Below are 20,614 nucleotides of genomic sequence, written 5' to 3'. Positions count from 1 at the left end.
TGTTCAGAGTACTTAAATCACAAGCAGATTGTGATAAATTACAGGAAGACCTTCTGAGACTGGAAAATTGGGCATCCAAATGGCAGATGAAATTTAATGTGGATAAGTGCAAGGTGATGCATATAAGGAAAAATAACCCATGCCATAGTTACACAATGTTAGGTTCCATATTAGGAGCTACCACCCAAGAAAGAGATCTAGGCGTCATGGTGGATAACACATTGAAATCATCGATTCAGTGTGCTGCGGCAATAAAAAAAGCAAACAGAATGTTGGGAATTATTAGAAAGGGAATGGTAAATAAAACGGAAAATGTCATAATGCCTCTGTATCGCTCTATGGTGAAACCGCACCTTGAATACTGTGTACAATTCTGGCTGCTGCATCTCAAAAAAGATGTAGTTGCTATAGAGAAGGTACAGAGAAGGGCAACCAAAATGATAAAGGGGATGGAACAGCTCCCCTATGAGGAAAGGCTGAAGAGGTTAGGACTGTTCAGCTTGGAGAAGAGACGGCTGAGGAGGGATATGATAGAGGTGTTTAAAAAAAGTCTAGAACGGGTTAATGTGAATCAGTTATTTACTCTTTCGGATAATAGAAAGACTAGGGGGCACTCCTTGAAGTTAGCATGTGGCACATTTAAAACTAATCGGAGAAAGTTATTTTGCACTCAACGCACAATTAAACTCTGGAATTTGTTGCCAGAGGATGTGGTTAGTGCAGTTAGTGTAGCTGTGTTTAAAAAAGGAGTGGATAAGTTCTTGGAGGAGAAATCCATTACCTGCTATTAATTAAGTTGACTTAGAAAACAGCCACTGCTATTACTAGCAACAGTAGCGTGGAATAGACTTAGTTTTTGGGTACCTGCCAGGTTCTTATGCCTGGATTGGCCACTGTTGGAAACAGGATGCTGGGCTTGATGGACCCTTGGTCTGACCCAGTATGGCATGTTCTTATTATTCAAGAACAATTAAAAGCTTGGGCAGAATTGCCTGTTTTTAGTATATGTTGTATCCTGTTTAAAATGGTACTACTGCTCAAGCTTACACGCTGATTAATGACTAAGGATATAAATAGGCTTCAGTCTATAGTCATTCAATTTATTTGCAGAGCCAGAGAGATAGGATAAGCTATCAGACTTTGATGAGAGCAAAATATAATATGAGAGATAAAAAAAAACATGCCTGATTTTAGATGTTATAATACTGCATGTCAATTACAGTTTTACTAAGAATGGTATACAGGATTTATAAGTTTTGTATATCAAGAATAGTATAATTCACTATCACTTCTTTATTACCAACAGATTCAGCCATTCCCCTTAAATTAAGTCCTATCCTTTATTGCAAACAGTTATTGTATGTAGCATGGATATCTCTTTTAAGTGATGGGGACTTGACTTGGAAACCTCTGACTTTTTCTCCCTGCTTGGGAATGTTAATTTTCCTGCAGGCTGGTATAGTGTGGATCTTCAAGAATAAAAATTAAAAGGGATCATGACTCTTCCTGCTCTTTATTGTGTAGCTCAAGATACAGTATATTCATTTGACCAGGTGAAAGTACTGCAAATGCTTATTTACAAGCCAGACATTACATATGGTGAATGAAGACATTGTCTTCTGCCTTATTTCAACCTGATTCTTTAGAAAGCAGAGTTGCTTACCTGTAACAGGTGTTATCCGAGGACAGCAAGTTGTTAGTTTTCACACATGGGTGACATCATCTGATACAGCCTAACAAGGAAAACTTATTTCAAAGTTTCTAGACGTTTGAATGAGCTTCATTGAGCATCCTCAGCATGCATTATACTATGCATTCACATGGGGTCCCCTTCAGCCTTATAATATAGAATTCAAGGATAAAAATCTTTAAAAAGAAGAAACCCACATAGTGGAAACCAAACTCCACGGAGTAATGGGCAGATTTCATGAGGACTAATATCCTATTGTCCTCGAAGAAAACCTATTACAGGTAAGCAACTCTGCTTTCTCCGAGGACAAGAAGGATGGTAGTCCTCACACATGGGTGAATCCCTAGCTTCAGACTGCCCCCCAATGAAAAAGGGGACCAACAAAACACCCAAACTAGGTGCCAATGAGCAAAACAACAGACTTTGTTGGTAATAAGGGGGGGGGGGGGGGGCAGCCTGAACACAAACAACGGGCTCTAGAGGGGAACAGAGTTGGGTTCTCTACCTCACACAAGTTCCAAAGGACAGATTGTCCAAACCTAATGTCATATTGGCCATCCCTATCCAAACAATAATCTGATGTAAATGTGTGGAGAGAACTCCATGTCGCAGCTCTGCAGATCTCCTCCATGGGAGCTGCTCGTAACTGGGCCACCGAAGCTGCCATGGCTCGAACAGAGTGAGCCCTGACATGGCCCCCAAGATGCAGTCCTGCCTAAGTATTAGGGATGTGCAGCAGGGACGGATACATTCGATTCGGTATTCGTATTCGTCGGGACCCAAATCCGTTACATCCGTTTTCAGGGGACCCCAATTCGTCCATTAGTTACATTGCTCCTACCATGTGACAGGGGTTGACCAATGGCACCGGTAGGCCCTGTGACATAGTAAGGTCAAAGGCTATCGGCGCAATTTTGAATATCGGCAGCCGACGGCGTGAGTGCAGTAGATGGCTCCCCGACCGCCGCTGAACCACCAGGGAGTTTTGGCAAGTCTTGGGGGGGTCAGAAGGGTGGGGGGGGTTGTAGTTAATTAAATTTTAGCCGGGAAATGAATAAGAATGAAACGCATGAACGGATCAGGGCCCCCCCTTGCCGAATGCAACATATCTGCCCCCCACGAATACGAATACCGAATGTAACGTATGCGGTCCCTCTGCACATCCCTACTGCTCTTGCTTGTTCTTGAGGTTGTTGTTCCGCTTGTTGTCTGCAGCGAGTCTCCTCCATCCCAACCTATCTTGGCATTGGCAATGTTTGAGGAGGAACTTGAGAGGTGGGTAGAGCTGGCCATCAAGAAGGCAATTAAACTTGCCACAAACATTATGGCTTTAGGAAGCTAGACCAGGTAAGAACAGGTGTTTTTATTGGGGCAGGAAAAACTGGTAGGTATGTCCATTATAATTCTTCTTCTCATCGTGTGTGATAATACCCGTGATAACTGCAGGAGCGCGATAAAAATACGTTTTTCACCGGACCACAAAAAAAATAAGGTGTAGTTATTTCCGGCATTAAATCCCATGATAGTGTGCGTTACTCTATTGTACTCTGCACTAGCAGACCCTCATTTCCATTTACTCTGCCCAAACTCCTCTCACTCGAATACTCAATGTTTAATGTGCATACACATTTTGTGTTGCATTATTTATTGCACGCATTACTGCGTTATCGCGTGCGTTACAAGGTTATTGCACATGTTATGGCATTATCGCGTGTGTTATGGCGTTATCGTGTGCATAAGACCCTAACAGAAAATGATAAATGACCCATCCTTTTAGCTGGATAACTTTACACCTGCTTGGTGTAGTTTACGCTTCCAGCGCAGCTTTGTCAGAAGCTGCACTGGACCTCACCAGGAGTGGGTAAGTGTGGACCCTGCTGCCAGCGGGGATTTTTTAGCCTTGAGAACTGGAGGAGAAGGTCTGGAGAGGATGTGTGTGTGTGCGTGTGTGTGTATGTGTGTGTGTTGTGGAAGGACCTGGCATCAGTCACAAGGTGATCTTTAAAGAAGGGATTTGTCCAGGATGGGTGCAACGGCTCCATCACATTTAAAGATGTGGAGTGGGGAATGCAAGGCCCGATAGGGCAATTTTAATATGAGGTGGGGGAAAGAAAAAAATCGGCCATAGGCCACTTTAATTCTTAATATTTTTCCACAGCAAAATATTTTCCTCCACAAACTCTTGGCCACTCTGCATTTCATGGCAACTGGCTCCTTCCAAACGACTGTAGGGGTCGTGGGGGGAATGTCCCAAACCACTTTTTCTTGCTGTCTGGACCAGGTCATCACAGCAGTCTCTGACTGCATTAATCGCTACATAGCATTTCCTCAGGATAGGCAGGACTTAATGGATTTGAAGAGAGGCTTTTATGCCTTCACAAACTTTCCCGATGTTCTGCGACCTATCGACTGCACTCATGTGGCCATCATTCCATCCCAAGACAGGGAGATGTACTGCAACAGAAAGCTCTTCATCAACATGCAAGTGGTCTGTGACGCTCGAATGCATAACCTTGATCATGGTGGCCAGGTACCCGGGAGCCATGCATAATTCCTTTATTCTTAGGCAATCAGGCCTGTGTGAAAATTTTGAAGATACCCTGTACGGTGACGGTTGGCTCATAGGTAAGAGACATACTTCTTTCCATATTCCATCTCTTGCTATGTGGGGGGTGGCAGGGGGTAAGGAAAAGATTTGCTGCCATGACAAGTGGCTTTACAGTTATGTCCACAGGCCATTGCCCAGGACCTGGCTTTTTATCCCCATGTTGCAGAAGCCTGCTAATCTTGTGATGGCAAACAATGCACCAGCCCTAAAGCTTGGTGTATGAGCAGGCCTATACCTTTTCTACGTCTTAAATTTCAAAATGGCCCTGTTCCTATCCTCCCATTGGGAGCTATTTAAATATCATTGGTTAATTATGAGATTGAAGTGTCCACGCTGCTGGTACTACACGATCACGTGCAGCTGGTTAGTGAAGCGTCATAGAGAGTATCAACTACAGTTTGTCTTGAGCCTCACACACCTCAACCAGAAGCAGTGTCCTTGTGCATGGTGGTGGCCTGGTATATTCCCTGTGTCGGGCCTCACAAATTGATTTATACGGAGGCCATACTGCAGAGCCAGCAGGGACATTCGCAATCACAACATGAGGTACCGTTTTTCAGATAAAACATTTGTGGCAGCTCTTATGTATTGCTTCAAGGTTGGAAGCCTGCTACACACCAGTAGCCTTAGATTGATTGCGAGGACCTGGCACGCAATTGTTGGAATACCCAGATGCAATTTAGTTGTCTGGAAGGGAAGATACTTTTGGCTACTGCTATCCTGCACATATACTGGCCCAGAATAATGTGACATGCACATAGGCTAGGCAAATTGACCTTTGAGGCTCAGAGAAAGCAACAGGCTACCTAAATCAGTCTTATAAGATGCTGTGGTATGCAAGCCAGATCTGCAAGTGACAAGGCTATGATTGATGACTTCAATCTGTCTTTGCCACAGGAGATTCTGGGCACAGTTGCAGGACCTGGCTTCTCACCCCTACTGCCATTCCCAATACACTGGCAGAGACTATGTACAACAAGGCCCTATGTGCTACCCGCTGTATCATTGAACACACCTTCAGAGTTCTCAAAAGTTGATTTCGCTGTTTGGACAAGATGGGTGGAGCTTTATTGTATGCCCCACCCAAAGTTGGAGATCTAATGCTGCCCTGCTGTGTCTTCCATAATCTCGCTATATGCCATGGACTACGAATGGATATAGTTCTTGATCTCTCCCCCAGATCCCGTATGTGCCCCCGCACGAGCTGAGGACACCACGCTGAGGGGCAGCCAACTTCACCAAAACCTTATACAATGTTACTTTGCCTGATAGGCCTCACCTACCACATCCCCTTCCAAGGAAGGGAGGCCAGTAAACTGTTAGCTGCTGTTCTCGTTGCTATCATCTTTCTTTCTTTCACTGCTTCTCTGTCTGTGACACTGTTTAACAGAAAACATCTATTTATTTATTTATTTGTACAGTTTTATATACCATCATTCGGTTTAGCCATTATAACGGTTTACAAGATTCAAACAGAATACAGATAAACTATACATATACATATATGCCTACTCTGGATTCGTCTTGACAATGAACCAATACAGTGTATTGGAAAAACAGTAGTGAAAGTAAGGATGACACAAAATACATGTGGCTGCCATAATGTGTTTTGCCTCATAGTGACACTAAAAGAGGAACATGTGGCACGTGAGATTGTGAACGACTGCCAATACAGAGTTCTTAGTTTGGCCTAGCTAGCACCTTCTGGTTTGCCAGCCCTCCCCTGCGAACCCCATCCCAGTGCTCACATGTGGATGAAATAGTGCCACAAGTGTGATGCCACCCCAGCTGACCTCAGGCATGGACAGCTACAGCTCTAGAAATGCTGTAAATATCAAATAGCTCTGAAGCTTAAAGGCACAGTCTAAAGATACAGGTAGACAGTTAAAGGTTTCAATGAGAGTTCCAATTTTAATGCCTCATTCTGTAGCTGACAAATGTGTGCATATGAACTTATACACGTGTACTGGGTCAGCTTACTGTTACATGGGTGTGCCAAGACACAGCTGACACCACTGTGTCACCAGTTTTAGAGCCACTGCTGATTCAGTTTTCCAACTGGATCCAAATTTCCTGAGTATGTTGATCCAGTCCTGGTCTTATTCCCATGCATGCAGGTACGAATTATCCCAAACAACTGAAAAGCAGGTTGTTAAAACAAACAAAAAACACACTTTGAAATGTCTGTATGCCAATGCCAGAAGTCTAAGAAGATGGGAGAGTTAGAGTGTATAGCAGCAAATGATGAGATTATCATAATTGGCATCACAGAGACTTGGTGGAAGGAGGATAACCAATGGGACAGTGCTATATCAGGGTACAAATTATATCACAATGATAGGGAGGATCAACTTGGAGGGGGTGTGGCACTTTATGTCCAGGAGGGTATAGAGTCCAACAGGATGAAGATCATACAAGAAACTAAATGCTCAGTAGAATCTATATGGGTAGAAATCCCATGTGTGTTGGGTAAGAGTATAGTGATAGGAGTATACTACCGTCCACCTGGACAAAATGGACAGACAGATAATGAAATGCTAAGGGACATCAGGGAAGCAAACCAATTTGGCAGTGCAATAATAATGGGAGATTTCAATTACCCAAATATTGACTGGGTAAATGTAACATCAGGACTTGCTAGAGACATAAGGTTCCTGGAAGTAATAAATGATTGCTACATGGAGCAATTGGTTCAGGAACCAACAAGAGAGGGAGCTATTTTAGATTTAATTCTTAGTGGAACGCAGGATTTGGTGAGAGAGGTAACATTGGTGGGGCCACTTGGCAACAGTGATCATAACATGATCAAATTTAAACTAATAGCTGGAAGGGAGACAATAAGTAAATCTGTAGCTCTAACACTAAATTTTCAAAAGGGAAACTTTGATAAAATGAGGAAAATAGTTAGAAAAAAACTGAAAGGTGCAGCTACAAAGGTTAAAAGTGTTCAGCAGGCTTGGACATTGTTTAAAAATACAATCCTAGAGGCGCAGTCCATATGTATTCCACACATTAAGAAAGGTGGAAAGAAGGCAAAACGATTACCGTCATGGTTAAAAGGTGAGGTGAAAGAGGCTATTTTAGCCAAAAAAAATCCTTCAAAAATTGGAAGAAGGATCCATCTGAAGAAAATAGGATAAAACATAAGCATTGTCAAGTTAAGTGTAAAACATTGATAAGATAGGTGAAGAGAGAATTTGAAATGAAGTTGGCAATAGAGGCAAAAACTCATAATAAAAACTTTTTAAAATATATCCGAAGCAAGAAACCTGTGAGGGAGTCGGTTGGACCATTAGATGACCGAGGGGTTAAAGGGGCTCTTAGGGAAGATAAGGCCATTGCAGAAAGACTAAATGAATTCTTTGCTTCAGTGTTTACTAATGAGGATGTTGGGGAGATACCAGTTCCGGAGATGGTTTTCAGGGGTGAAGAGTCAGACGAACTGTACGAAATCACTATGAACCTGGAAGATGTAGTAGGCCAGATTGATAAACTAAAGAGTAACAAATCACCAGGACCGGATAGTATGCATCCTAGGGTACTGAAGGAACACAAAAATGAAATTTCTGATCTATTAGTTAAAATTTGTAACCTATCATTAAAATCATCCATTTTACCTGAAGACTGGAGTGTGGCCAATGTAACCCCAATATTTAAAAAAGGCTCCAGGGGAGATCCGGGTAACTATAGACCAGTGAGCCTGACTTCAGTGCCGGGAAAAATAGTGGAAACTATTCTCAAGATCAAAATCATAGAGCATATAGAAAGACATGGTTTAATGGAACACAGTCAACATGGATTTACCCAAGGGAAGTCTTGCCTAACAAATCTCCTTCATTTTTTGAAGGGGTTAATAAACATGTGGATAAAGGTGAACCGGTAGATGTAGTGTATTTGGATTTTCAGAAGGCGTTTGACAAAGTCCCTCATGAGAGGCTTCTACGAAAACTAAAAAGTCATGGGATAGGAGGCGATGTCCTTTCATGGATTACAAACTGGTTAAAAGACAGGAAACAGAGAGTAGGATTAAATGGTCAATTTTCTCAGTGGAAAAGGGTAAACAGTGGAGTGCCTCAGGGATCTGTACTTGGACCGGTGCTTTTCAATATATATATAAATGATCTGGAAAGGAATACAATGAGTGAGGTTATCAAATTTGCGGATGATACAAAATTATTCAGAGTAGTTAAATCACAAGCAGACTGTGATACATTACAGGAGGACCTTGCAAGACTGGAAGATTGTACATCCAAATGGCAGATGAAATTTAATGTGGACAAGTGCAAGGTGTTGCATATAAGGAAAAATAACCCTTGCTGTAGTTACACGATGTTAGGTTCCATATTAAGAGCTACCACCCAGGAAAAAGATCTAGGCATCATAGAGGATAAAACTTTAAAATCGTCGGCTCAGTGTGCTGCAGCAGTCAAAAAAGCAAATAGAATGTTAGGAATTATTAGGAAGGGAATGGTTAATAAAACAGAAAAAGTCATAATGCCTCTATATCGCTCCATGGTGAGACTGCACCTTGAATACTGTGTACAATTCTGGTCGCCGCATCTCATCACTTGTTGCTGCACTACTTGAAACTGCTGTTGAAAATTAGAGGAAACAGAATCGATTTTCCCTTCTAGTCTGTTCACAGTTACATTTAGGCCACTCACCAAGTCCCATAAAGCTCGCAAAGTTACCATCTCAGGCCTAGGTAGCGAGGGCTGAAGTTCCCCAAGCTGACCCAACTGGGGGGATTCTTGATGTAAACTTGCAGAAACTGCAGCTGTCCCCTCGGAAGGGAGGACCTCTTCCGAGGTCGTCTCCTTGACTCCTCTCCCCTCCAGTTCCAGGACGGAAACTGCTCCTTCATCCGCTGTAACACAAACCACATCTTTGGTGCGTGGCTCAGCTGCATTTCCGTCAGCTCTTCGCTGGGCCGGAGGCGGACGTTGGTCTGGACTGAGGGAAGCCTTGTCCAAGGGAGCTACCCGTTCTCCTTCCGGGGGGCTCTCAGCGGATTCACTGGCTCCCTCACTTGCCAGCTGTGTCATGAAGCGGTCTATCTCAAGCTGCAATAGGGGGGGCAAGGGCTCTGAAGGGAAAACCCTTACCTTCCCTTTCCTTTTCGCACGCATCAACTCAGAAGAAGTTAATCTTGTTAACCAAAAAAAGCCGAAATTTCGAATGCTTCAAATATGTGCTAATTTCTTATGTGAGCCTCAGAGTTGGGACAAAGACACAGAATTCCCTCCGTTAATCTGTTCTAGTCCAGACTAAGCCGGACCAAGCCGCACGCGCCTAAGGGGCACACGCGGCTTTGGCGGCGCGCCGGTGGCAGTGGCGCACCTCTCCCGCGCCGCTTTAATGGCGCGTTGGGCTCCTCCCACACACGTCGGGGCTTCCGAGGGTGAAGCGATGTTCCGGCCCAGGTCCGGGGAATTCAAAGGTCCGGCCCCGCAGTGGCTTCACTGCTCCCGCGCCGCTTTAATGGCATGTTGGGCTCCTCCCACACACGTCGGGGCTTCCGAGGGTGAAGCGATGTTCCGGCCCAGGTCCGGGGAATTCAAAGGTCCGGCCCCGCAGTGGCTTCACTGCTCCCGCGCCGCTTTAATGGCATGTTGGGCTCCTCCCACACATGTCAGGGCTTCCGAGGGTGAAGCAATGTTCCGGCCCAGGTCCGGGGAATTCAAAAGTCCGGCCCCGCCTGACTCGTTTTCAATGGTCATTTAAGCACCTTCACAGTAAGAGGTCTGGCAACCTTTTCAATCTCACTCTCACTCTCCTTTTCCTAGGGTGGCAGTTCATGTTACATGGCTGTACTGCCCTCTTTTTTTCTGCTGCAGTTCACTTAAGTGGTAGCACGCTCTTTACCTCCCCCCCCCCCCTTTACCTTGGGGGGGAGGGGGTTTCATGTACCAGTTCACAGAATGCATTTATAAACCTGCTTAAAGGGGGGCTTTGACCAGGAACATATACATGAGAATAAAATGTATCAAACAGCAAACCTGCACATGCCTCAGTTTAATCAATCATAATAGCATATTTGCAATAGGAGTGATATATATTACATACAGCTTTTCAACAATAAGTTAAATTTCTTAGTATTGCTGACTGCTTAACTTCTTGTAAGTTGAGCAAATGGCATTACAAACAGATGACAATGATGAAGGAAGCAGGAAAAGACAGCTCTAACATTTCAAATTCCAGATCGAAGCAAAATGATAGGGGCTGAGGTGCTTCTAAATCAGCTCTGTTCCACGAGATGCCCTTCCCGCGGCTCTGCATTTGTATAAGCAGGTCAGATTGGTAAAGCGTCCAGAAAGTCAAGTTTTTGGGAAGTTAAAAAAAAAACAAACTTTCAGCAACATAAATTAAAGGAAAGAAATCCTCCTACAGTCTCAATAGTTACAACAGACACTGAAGAGGGGGAAGAGGTTGGAATTCTGAGAACAAAAGCCAGGACTCAGCAAGTGACAAGTAGAAGTATCAATAGCTCGGAGAAGAGGATACTTGGTTTATAAAAAAAAAAAAAAATCTGATGAGCATTCAAATAACCATGACAGATGAGCTTTCTTGGTTTGTTTCTGCCAAGCAGCTGTTGCCGTACTTTGGAAGACAAAGAAAGAAAAAGAGCATGAATTAAAGAAGAAACCAAAAGTTTTTGTCGAAAAGAGATGCAAGCAGCAGCTCGACCGATCATCGCCGCTTCCACCTGCACCACTCCTGTCACCAAGGGGGATTCATTACCAGTCAACGGGCATTGTTTAATCTTACTCATTCCGAGGCAAGGCAACCCCTTCCCACCCCCACCGCTTACTCTTTGGATGGGGTCTGCATCTGCCCTGAGGTTCCCCGGTGCGCGGACTCTTTCTTTCTGATTTGTTTGGAGGACATGATGATCGCGGCACTGAGCGGACCCTAGCGCCGGAGTCCGCTGCTGCCCAGGCGGGGTGCAACACTAAGACCACCCCTTCCCGCACTTCACTCCGCCTCCGCCTCTCAGAACGCTCAGCCCGCTCTCTACTCTCCTGTCTCCGGGCCGCGGATGGCTCCGGAGCAACGAGTGCAGCGTCCCTCCGGGTTGCTAAGAAACGTGGAGCGGTCGGGACAGCACACCGCCGCGGTCCTAGTGCTCGACGGGTTCGGGGGGGGGGGGAGTCAATGGGCATGCGTGAGAGTGTGAGCGCGTGTGAGTGGGGCAATGCTGCCAACTGTGCGGATTTTTTCCCGAAATGTACAGATGTTTTGTTTCATGTCCGGAAGTCAGAGGGCGGGCTCAGATGTCCAGAAATAACCGGGATTTTAGCCTTTTCTGATTTTTACCCCGGCTGCTAGTGTATTTATATTTGTTATCGACTGTGTGGTTTTCTTTTTTTTCACCCCCACTTGGTGAACGTGCTGCCCGTCTTCCCCGGCTGCAGAGGGAGCTTTGCGCTGGAGCGCAGAGGCTGAGGGAGGGGAAATCATGCCCGCGCTCCCTCTGCTCCTTGCTGCCTTTGCTCTGGAGGGAGGTCCGGTTTGCTCGTCTGCGGGCCTGGCTCAAACTTCGGTTTGGTTTGGTTGATGTAGGCTTTCAGGGTTTGTTTGGGTTTTTTTTATCCTAAACTGAATTACTGCTTGCTGAGCTGTGCTACGTATTAAATCCTACTAAATACGAACAACATAAGCTGGCTGTGTGTAACAGAAGCCTGCGGTCCTGCAGCCACCTTTTAGTTTTCCATATGTTTTTACTTTTAGTTTTGTCTGATTTTATGATTGTTTTACTTTGCACTATCAGTTTTTGCAACATTTGATTTAATTTTGTTTGATTTTATATTTTTTCTCTGTCGTGTATTATGTTAATTGTATTATGTATGTATTTCTGTTCATTGCTCAGGCCTTCATTGTGTTGAGCGATTAAGAAATTCAATAAATGTAAATGATTGATGGGGCTTTTTTTTTAACATGAATCTAGGTATCAGAACTCCGATCCTTGCGAGAACATTTAAAATTGGCGCTTTAGAACACAGATAAAGATTTGCTGTGCTGGAATTAAAAGGAATCTCATACTTGTACTCTTTGGAAGGAATGTGATTTATCTGCTTGTTTGCAGTACTATGAGAGACTCTGTATAGGAAAGTTGCAATGCTTTTGTTTGTCTTAGGTTTGCTTCTGTTTGCTGTATGTCTGAGAGGTGACTGGGGATATGATAAAAATTAATAACATCATGAGTGGAATGGGTGAATAAAGGACAGCTATTTACCCCTTCAAATAAGACTAAAACAAGGGGATATTTTATAAAACTAACAGCCAGCAGATTCAAAACAAATCATAGAAAGCAGTTTTTCACTGAGCACCCTATCAAGCTGTGGAGTCTTTGAGTCTCCGAAGGGACAGAGACAGGATGGAGGCGGTCCAGAGGAGGGCAACCAAAAAGGTGGAGGATCTTCATCAAATGACTTATGAGGAGAGATTGAAGAATCTAAATATGTACACCCTGGAGGAAAGGAGGAGCAGAGGTGATATGATACAGACTTTCAGATACTTGAAAGGTTTTGATGATCCAAAGACAACGACAAACCTTTTCCAACTGGAAAAAAATCAGCAGAACCAGGGGTCACGATTTGAAACTCCAGGGAGGAAGACTCAGAACCAATGTCAGGAAGTATTTCTTCACAGAGAGGGTGGTGGATGCCTGGAACGCCCTTCCGGAGGAGGTGGTGAAGACCAAAACTGTGAAGGACTTCAAAAGGGCGTGGGATAAATACTGTAGATCCAGTAAGTCTAGAGGATGTGATTGAAGAGAAGAGGCAAGGGACCCAGAGGGCTGGGCCCTGCCCCCAGGGGCGCCAAGTGTGGCGCTGATGGACCTCGAGGTGTGGATGGTACCGATGGTCGTTCATTGCCTGAGGAGTCCCCGACGTGGACCAACTCGTCTGCATTGCACTTCGGGGCCCTACGGGGCACCAAAGGAGCGCAAGGCACCGGCATCAACTGGATTGGGAGGGCACCAAGGAGGACGTTGAGGCGGTCCAACAATGGTTCCAGCCCAGTCACCGCAGTCAGCATCAGTGCAGGTGCCGGCATCAGTGCAGGAGCTGGCCTCGAGGGCATCAGCAAAGGCACCGGAATTGGGAAATTCTCTGGCATCGGTGGCGGGGCCACTGGCTCCCACTCATACAAAGAGCATTCCACCGCCAGGTGCACCTGACGTTCCAACTTCTTTTGGAATGGCTCTGACAACAGCGGAGGATGAGAGGGGAGGGCAGGACTTGACTCCTCCCCAGGGCCCTGAGGAGGGTTGATGTCTGGCACCGGGATCGGTGTGGACAGCCCCCGACCACTGACATCGAGGGGCCTTGTGTCGAGGACACTTATGCGGCAGGGCGACAAGTGCCATGGTCCTCACCAGCCTGGATCCATGCTTGGACAGATACCGGTGCCGATGTTTGTGAGATCTCCCATGGTGCTCGGCCCAGTTCTTCTCCGGTGCCAAGGCAGTTGATGATGACCCAGATGTCCGGAACTTCGAGAACACTAAGACTGGCCGATTCCCAGAGCCCCCCTGCCCCAAAAGCTTCAGGGGAGGGATGGTAACTGGGGGATCAAGGGTAATCAGTTACCCTCGGTCCCGAGACCTTCTCCATTTTATCCAGCCTGGCCTGCCGGCCCTTCAGGGCCATCTGAGCACACAATTCACAGCCAAGGACCTCGTGCGACGCTCCCAGGCAGTGGATGCACACTTCATGTGGATCCATTAGGGACATAGTCCAGAGGCCCTGGGGGCATTGGCGGAAACCCAAGGCCGCCATGAGTCACGCAGAGACCGCAAGGGCATGACGACCAGCGGATATGGAAGGAGGAAGAAAATTACTCACTGACCGCAAAGAACCCGAGGGGACCGAGAGATACCCAGCACAGGAAAAAAGGTGAAAAAGGAAAAAAATAATTTGCGAGAAAAAGACTAGTTTTCCTCTAAAAGGCACGAGCTCCACCTCTACGAGACGATATCTCCGTGGAAAAGAAAGGACTGAAAAGAGACCCCGCGTGGATGCAGGGATAGTGGCATGATGGGCATGCCCAGTGTACCAGGCAAAGTTTCAAGAAACTTTGACAGAAGTTTTCCATGCAGGGCTCCATCTGATGATGTCACCCATGTTAGAGGACTACCATCCTGCTTGTTCTAGGAGAATCTAAGCTTCTGCATAAAGACTACCATTAGGTCTAGAAACCCTACTCCACCTCTGACTAGGATTTAAGGTTCCAACCTTAAGAGAACATGTGCTCAGCCGACGCATCTTTCTCTATGAGGGAGTAATATCTGATGCCTTCATTAGCGTAGAATTTACATGTGAGGGTGAGTAAAACTGGGCACTGTGCTTAGCGCCCAGTTATTACGTCAGCCTCAAGCCTAGAAAGATATTGAGATGATAGATCAGCGAAATGGATTAGAAGTTAATGAACCTTCACAGACACAAGATACACATGACAGGAGCTAAGTGATGCTCTTGTGGGGAAACGTTTTTGGAGACCAGACCACTGCATCAATGGCTTACTATGATCAGGATACTAAAAAGGGGAGCTTCAGAACTAACCCCAAATATAAGACATTTGAAATTAGAATGACCAAACATTTTGAAACAAACACAAAAACACTTAACCAAGGGCATTGCTTTTGTAATCTACTGCCAGGCATAGGCCATCTGGTAGATGGAAACACTGCTGCTGTTTCCATCCACGCTCTCTCAACCTCTTCCACCCCTCTCCCCTCACTTTACAACTTTTGTTAAGTATGGAAAACATTGCCTCCAGCCATATCACTAAGGTAATGCAATCTGTAATTTGCCTGTTCACCCATTACTAGACAGCTTCCCCCCCCCCCCCCCCCACCACCACCACCAGCTGTAAATACTGCTCTGTCTGTTGGCTTTCTCAACTCCTCCCCCATCCTTTTACTTTGTAACTCTTTGCAGCTTTGCAGACATACAAAAGGGGTTGAATTAAGGCAAGTTCATCTCCTTTGTATGTCTGCTACCACGTGTTAAATGCATACATTTTTCCATGTAATTTACAGCTTAGAAAACCTGCAATGAAACCTCTAATCTGCCTGTATATTCAGGTAATTTCACGCCTTCCTCATTCTGCTTTATTTAAAACGTGGCGGAAGCTGCCAAAGGCAGCCTCTGCCACATGAAAAACTCTATAGCCCTGCTTGTCATAAGAGGGCACATAAAAACCCACGTTAATTAAAGTTGGACAAGGTTTTTTCTAACAGGAAAAGCATCTAAAATGAATGATCAAGAAGAAAGGAGGGATATGCTTCCATTTGAAAACAACATGGGAATGCCACCAGTATTTATTGATGTGTTTCACATCATTTTCAAAATGAGATTAAAGGGGAGAAAACCTCAACATTTAATTTTGTTTTGTTTTTCATTGTAGTGCATGTTTAAACCATTCAAAGTACACTAAAATGAAAAGCGGAAATGAAAAACATCAAAAACAACCCCCTCAGCCCCCATTCAATGAAATGAACAAATATTTACATGCATACCCCTAGAAGGAAATACACCCTGATCAAATGAGAAAGAAAAAGGAAAGGGGATGTAGCATAGCTCTGATTAGGGGAGTTTAGGCTTGCTCCCACTTACCGAAGGTGTGACCCCAAGAGTCATAGAAGGCGGCAATGTCTTACTTTCTTAGCATATAGAAAGGTAAATCCTAAACCAGTGGGTTATGTACCTCTACCAGCAGATGGAGATGGAACAAAGCTGACATCAAAGTATATATACCCCTGCAGTGACATCAGCCCACCAGTATTCTGTCTCCAGCAGATGGTGGATGTGCATCTCCCTTTTGGGGATTGCTTTAAGATTTTGAAGGAGAAAAGAGGAAATTAATCACCCTGCTCTCCTATGGTGATAACAAATGGTCCCTCCCTCAGTTGAGAATTCCTGAGGTGATTTCCGTGCTCCATCAGAGGAGTGCCTTGGTTTGGTAACTGGTTTATCAACTGGCATGGACTTACCTGTAAAAAAAAAAAAAAAAAAAAAATGCTGAAAAGCAAGCGGGTGCAGGAAGCCAAGCACAATGGTGAAGATCTAATGCCTCTCCCCCCACAGCCAGAGACCGAACTTGTATTCAGCCGGGATGGACTGAGCTCAGGTAAAAGGTGTAACAAAAAATAAGGAAGAAGTGAAGAGGAGCTGAGTGGGGATTCCTCCCCTGACCTCCTGGTCTCAATGCTCGGCTTGTGATTTGACGGCCATTCCTGCCTCCGGTGGAGTTGTGGGGATGGGGGCAGCCTGGTGGGTTGAGAAGCCCTTGTAGCTAGGCCTCACTCGAAGGCTCTGCTAGTTCGCCAGTAGTAGGCCGCAGCATCATTTTTGTGCGTTTTTTCTGTGCTGTAGACTGCCCTCTTCAGTTCTGTCAAATCGTGTCAGTGCACCTAACTGTTTGGACCATTGTGCATTTTGTTGAGCACCTAGCTAGGCACCTAGTTAGGTGTAGAAGGTGTGGTAACAAAACATAAGGAAGAAGTGAAGAGTTGAGTAGGGATTCCTCCCCTGCCCTCCTGGTCTCCATGTTCGGCTTGTGATTTGACGGCCATTCCTGCCTCTGGTGGAGTTCTGGGGATGGGGGCAGCCTGGTGGGTTGAGAAGCCCTTGAAGCTAGGCCTCACTCCAAGGCTCTGCTAGTTCGCCAGTAGTAGGCCGCAGAGTCATTTTTGTGCGTTTTTTCTGTGCTGTAGACTGCCCTCTTCAGTTCTGTCAAATCGTGTCAGTGTACCTAACTGTTCGGCCCATTGTGCAATTTGTTGAGCACCTAGCTAGGCGCCTAGTTAGGCGCAGAGGAGCGCCTACTAGGGCACCCATTTGTGCGCGTACATACACACCTTTTTTGCGCATATGCCTTTCTTTGCGTGCATGCCGAGCCGCATCGGGAAGCGCCGTGGTCTGGGCCTGATAGGCTGCGTTGCAGCGGCGTCTCCACGAGGGAGATGCCTCTGAGGCCTGATCTTGACTCCGCCCTCGCCATGGAACGTGCGCGCGAGCGAAGGGGAGCTCTTTAAAGGTCCAGCACCTGGAAGTGCTGGACAGCCCCCAAAGTGACGTCAGGCGGTGGCAGAGTATTTAAGCCGGCGTCTGCCTCCACAGAACTGCCTTGCAACGAGGTCTCTCCATGTGAGTTTCTAGTTGCATTCCAGCTGTTCCTGAATCCGCTCCTGCTGCTCCTGAATCCGCTCCTGCTGCTCCTGTATCCGCTCCTGCTGTTCCTGCTCCAGTCCTAGGTTTGATTCTCTGGTTCCTGACTCCAGCCTGCTCCTGATTTCCTGTGTCCGCCGCCTGCCTCGACTTCTGGTTCATCTCATCGTCTCTCCACTTCTTCGCTGCCGTCGCCTAAGTCCCAGCGGTCCTGGTCCTCACAGGCTCCTCCTGGGGGGATCTTGGACTTCCAGGGTGAAGATCCGTCTCTCCACTTCTTCACAGCCATCACCTAAGTCCCAGCGGTCCGGATCCTCACGGGCTCCTCCTGGGGGGATCTCGGATCTCCAGGGCGAAGACGTCACTTGGCTTCTAGCCATAGTTCCACCTCCCAGCCTATCTTCTCAAGCGGAGCCTCGGTTCCGCCAGGCCGGCCCAAGGGTCCACCGTCCAGTCCGCAACAGCAACAGTTTGCAAGGCCATGGACCCGGTGGACATGCCCGGATTGCAAGCCATTCCCGGAATGGCCCAGCGACTGCAGCAGCAACAACATTGCCTTGACGTCCTTGCCGCCACCGTTGAACGATTGGCGAATCGGCTGGATGCCACCCCGCCTGAGGTTCCGCAGGCGCCACCTCCAGTTCCTGCTGTAAACATAAGAACATAAGAAATTGCCATGCTGGGTCAGACCAAGGGTCCATCAAGCCCAGCATCTTGTTTCCAACAGAGGCCAAAACCAGGCCACAAGAACCTGGCAATTACCCAAATACTAAGAAGATCCCATGCTACTGATGCAATTAATAGCAGTGGCTATTCCCTTAGTAAAATTGATTAATAGCCATTAATGGCGGCGGCCATCTTTAAATACGGCGGCGGCATCTTTAAAGATGGCGCAGGCCAGCCAGTGCTCCTACCATGTGACAGGGGCCGGCCAAGGGCATGGATACCCTGTCATATGGTAAGGGCAAAGGGCCATCGGCACCATCTTTATGAGTGGCAGCCGACGGCCCGAGAACGGGAGATCGCTCCCGGGACCACCACTAGACCACCAGGTAATTTTAAAATGTTTTGGGGGGATCGGAAGGGTGGGGGAAGCTAAGGGGTCGTTTTTAAAGGGTCGGTGGGTTGTTTTTTTTTATCGGGCCATCGGCGCCATTTTTGAGTGGCAGCCAAAATGGCGCCAATGGACTGAGAGCGGGAGATCTGTCCCTGCGCCCCCACTGGACCACCAGGTACTCATAAAAAGTTTTGGGGGGGTTCGGGAGGGTGGGGGAAGGTAAGGGATTCGTTTTATAGGGTCGGGGTGGGTTTAGGGATTTTTTTGGTGTGCCGGTTTTCCCCGCCCTCCCCCCTCCTCCGATTTACGATTTTTCACGATAAATCGGGGGAATTTCTATTGTATCGCGACTCTGAACGATTTTTGACGATTTAAAATATATCTGACGATTGTTTTAAATCGTCAGAAAACGATTCACATCCCTACAAATTACAATAGGCCTATTATCATGAGTTCCATGTATAAGAACATGCCATACTGGGTCAGACCAAGGGTCCATCAAGCCCAGCATCCTGTCTCCAAAAGTGGCCAATCCATGCCATAAGAACCTGGCAAGTACCCAAAAATTAAGTCTACCCCATGCTATTGTTGCTAGTAATAGCAGTGGCTATTTTCTAAGTCAACTTAATAGTAAGAAATGGACTTCTCCAAGAACTTATCCAATCCTTTTTTAAACCCAGCTACACTAACTGCACTAACCACATCCCCTGGCAACATATTCCAGAGTTTAATTGTGCGTTGAGTGAAAAAGAACTTTGTCCGTTTAGTTTTAAATATGCCACATGCTAACGTCATGGAGTGCTCCCTAGTCTTTCTATTATCTGAAAGACAGGCTGATTCAGTAAAAGTCGTGGGCGAGCGCCCACTCTCCCGGCAAGCACGCAGTCCACTCTCCTGTGCATGTGATTCAGTATTTAAATGAGGGCCCATGGTAAAAAGAGGTGCTAGGGACACTAGCGCATCCCTAGCGCCTCTTTTTTCATAGGAACAGCAGCTGTCAGCATGTTTGACAGCCAACGCTCAATTTTGCCAGCGTCAGTTGTCAAACCTGCTGACAGCCACGGGTTCGGAAACCAGACGCCGGCAAAATTGAGCGGCCAGGTTTCAACCCGTGAGCTCCGGGCCGATTTAAAATTTTTTTATTTTTATTTTTAATTATTTTTTACTTTGGGACCTCCGACTTAATATCGCCATGAGGGTGTACAGAAAAGCAGTAAAAACTGCTTTTCTGTACACCCGGTGCCGGCAGAAATTAGCGCTTACCTTTGGGTAGGCGCTAATTTCTGAAAGTAAAACGTGCGGCTTGGCTGCACATTTTATCGCGCGGGAATAACTAATAGGGCCATCAACATGCATTTGCATGTTGTGGGCGCTATTAGTTTCGGGGGGGGGGGTTGGACGTGCGTTTTCGACGCACTATTACCCCTTACTGAATAAGGGGTAAAGCTAGCGCATCGAAAACGCACATCCAAACGTGGGTTTGGACGCGTGTTGTATTGGCCTGAGAGTAAATAACTGATTCACATTTACCCATTCTAAACCTCTCGTGATTTTAAACATCTCTATCATATCTCCCCTCAGCCGACTGTTCTCCAAGTTGAACAGTCTTAACCTCTTTTGTCTTTCCTCATAGGGGAGCTGTGCCATCCCCTTTATCATTTTGGTTGCCCTTCTCTACCTTCTCCATCGCAACTATATGTTTTTTGAGATACGGCGACCAGGATTATACACAGTATTCAAGGTGCTATCTCACCATGGAGTGATACAGAGACATTATGACATTTTCCATTTTATTCCCCATTCCTTTTCTAATAATTCCCAACATTCTGTTTGCTTTTTTGACTGCCGCAGCACACTGAACTGACAATTTCAATGTGTTATCCACTATGACGCCTTGATTTCTTTCTTGGGTGGTAGCTCCTAATATGTAACCTAACATTGTGTAACTATAACATGGGTTATTTTTCCCTGTATGCATCACCTTCACTTATCCACATTAAATTTCATCTCTCATTTGCATGCCCAATTTTCCAGTCTCACAAGGCCTTCCTGCAATTTATCACAATCCACTTGTGATTTAA

At 46.0% G+C, this 20,614-nt stretch overlaps 1 protein-coding gene across 1 annotated transcript in view; it reads right to left on the bottom strand.

Moving 5' to 3' along the window:
- ADGB (androglobin) overlaps nt 1-11,322 on the bottom strand; it is a 790,434-nt gene extending 779,112 nt beyond the window's left edge. The window contains exon 1 of the mRNA XM_029594040.1: nt 11,110-11,322. Within this exon, the coding sequence (XP_029449900.1) occupies nt 11,110-11,186 (77 nt within the window). The 5' untranslated portion in view covers nt 11,187-11,322. The remainder of the gene's footprint in view (nt 1-11,109) is intronic.
- Nucleotides 11,323-20,614: the final 9,292 nt, after the last annotated feature.

Source organism: Rhinatrema bivittatum, chromosome 3 (genome assembly GCF_901001135.1).
Source record: "Rhinatrema bivittatum chromosome 3, aRhiBiv1.1, whole genome shotgun sequence".
Taxonomy (NCBI): Eukaryota; Metazoa; Chordata; class Amphibia; order Gymnophiona; family Rhinatrematidae; genus Rhinatrema; species Rhinatrema bivittatum.
Note: the sequence above shows the minus strand (reverse complement) of the source record. Positions and strands in the feature narration are given on the sequence as shown.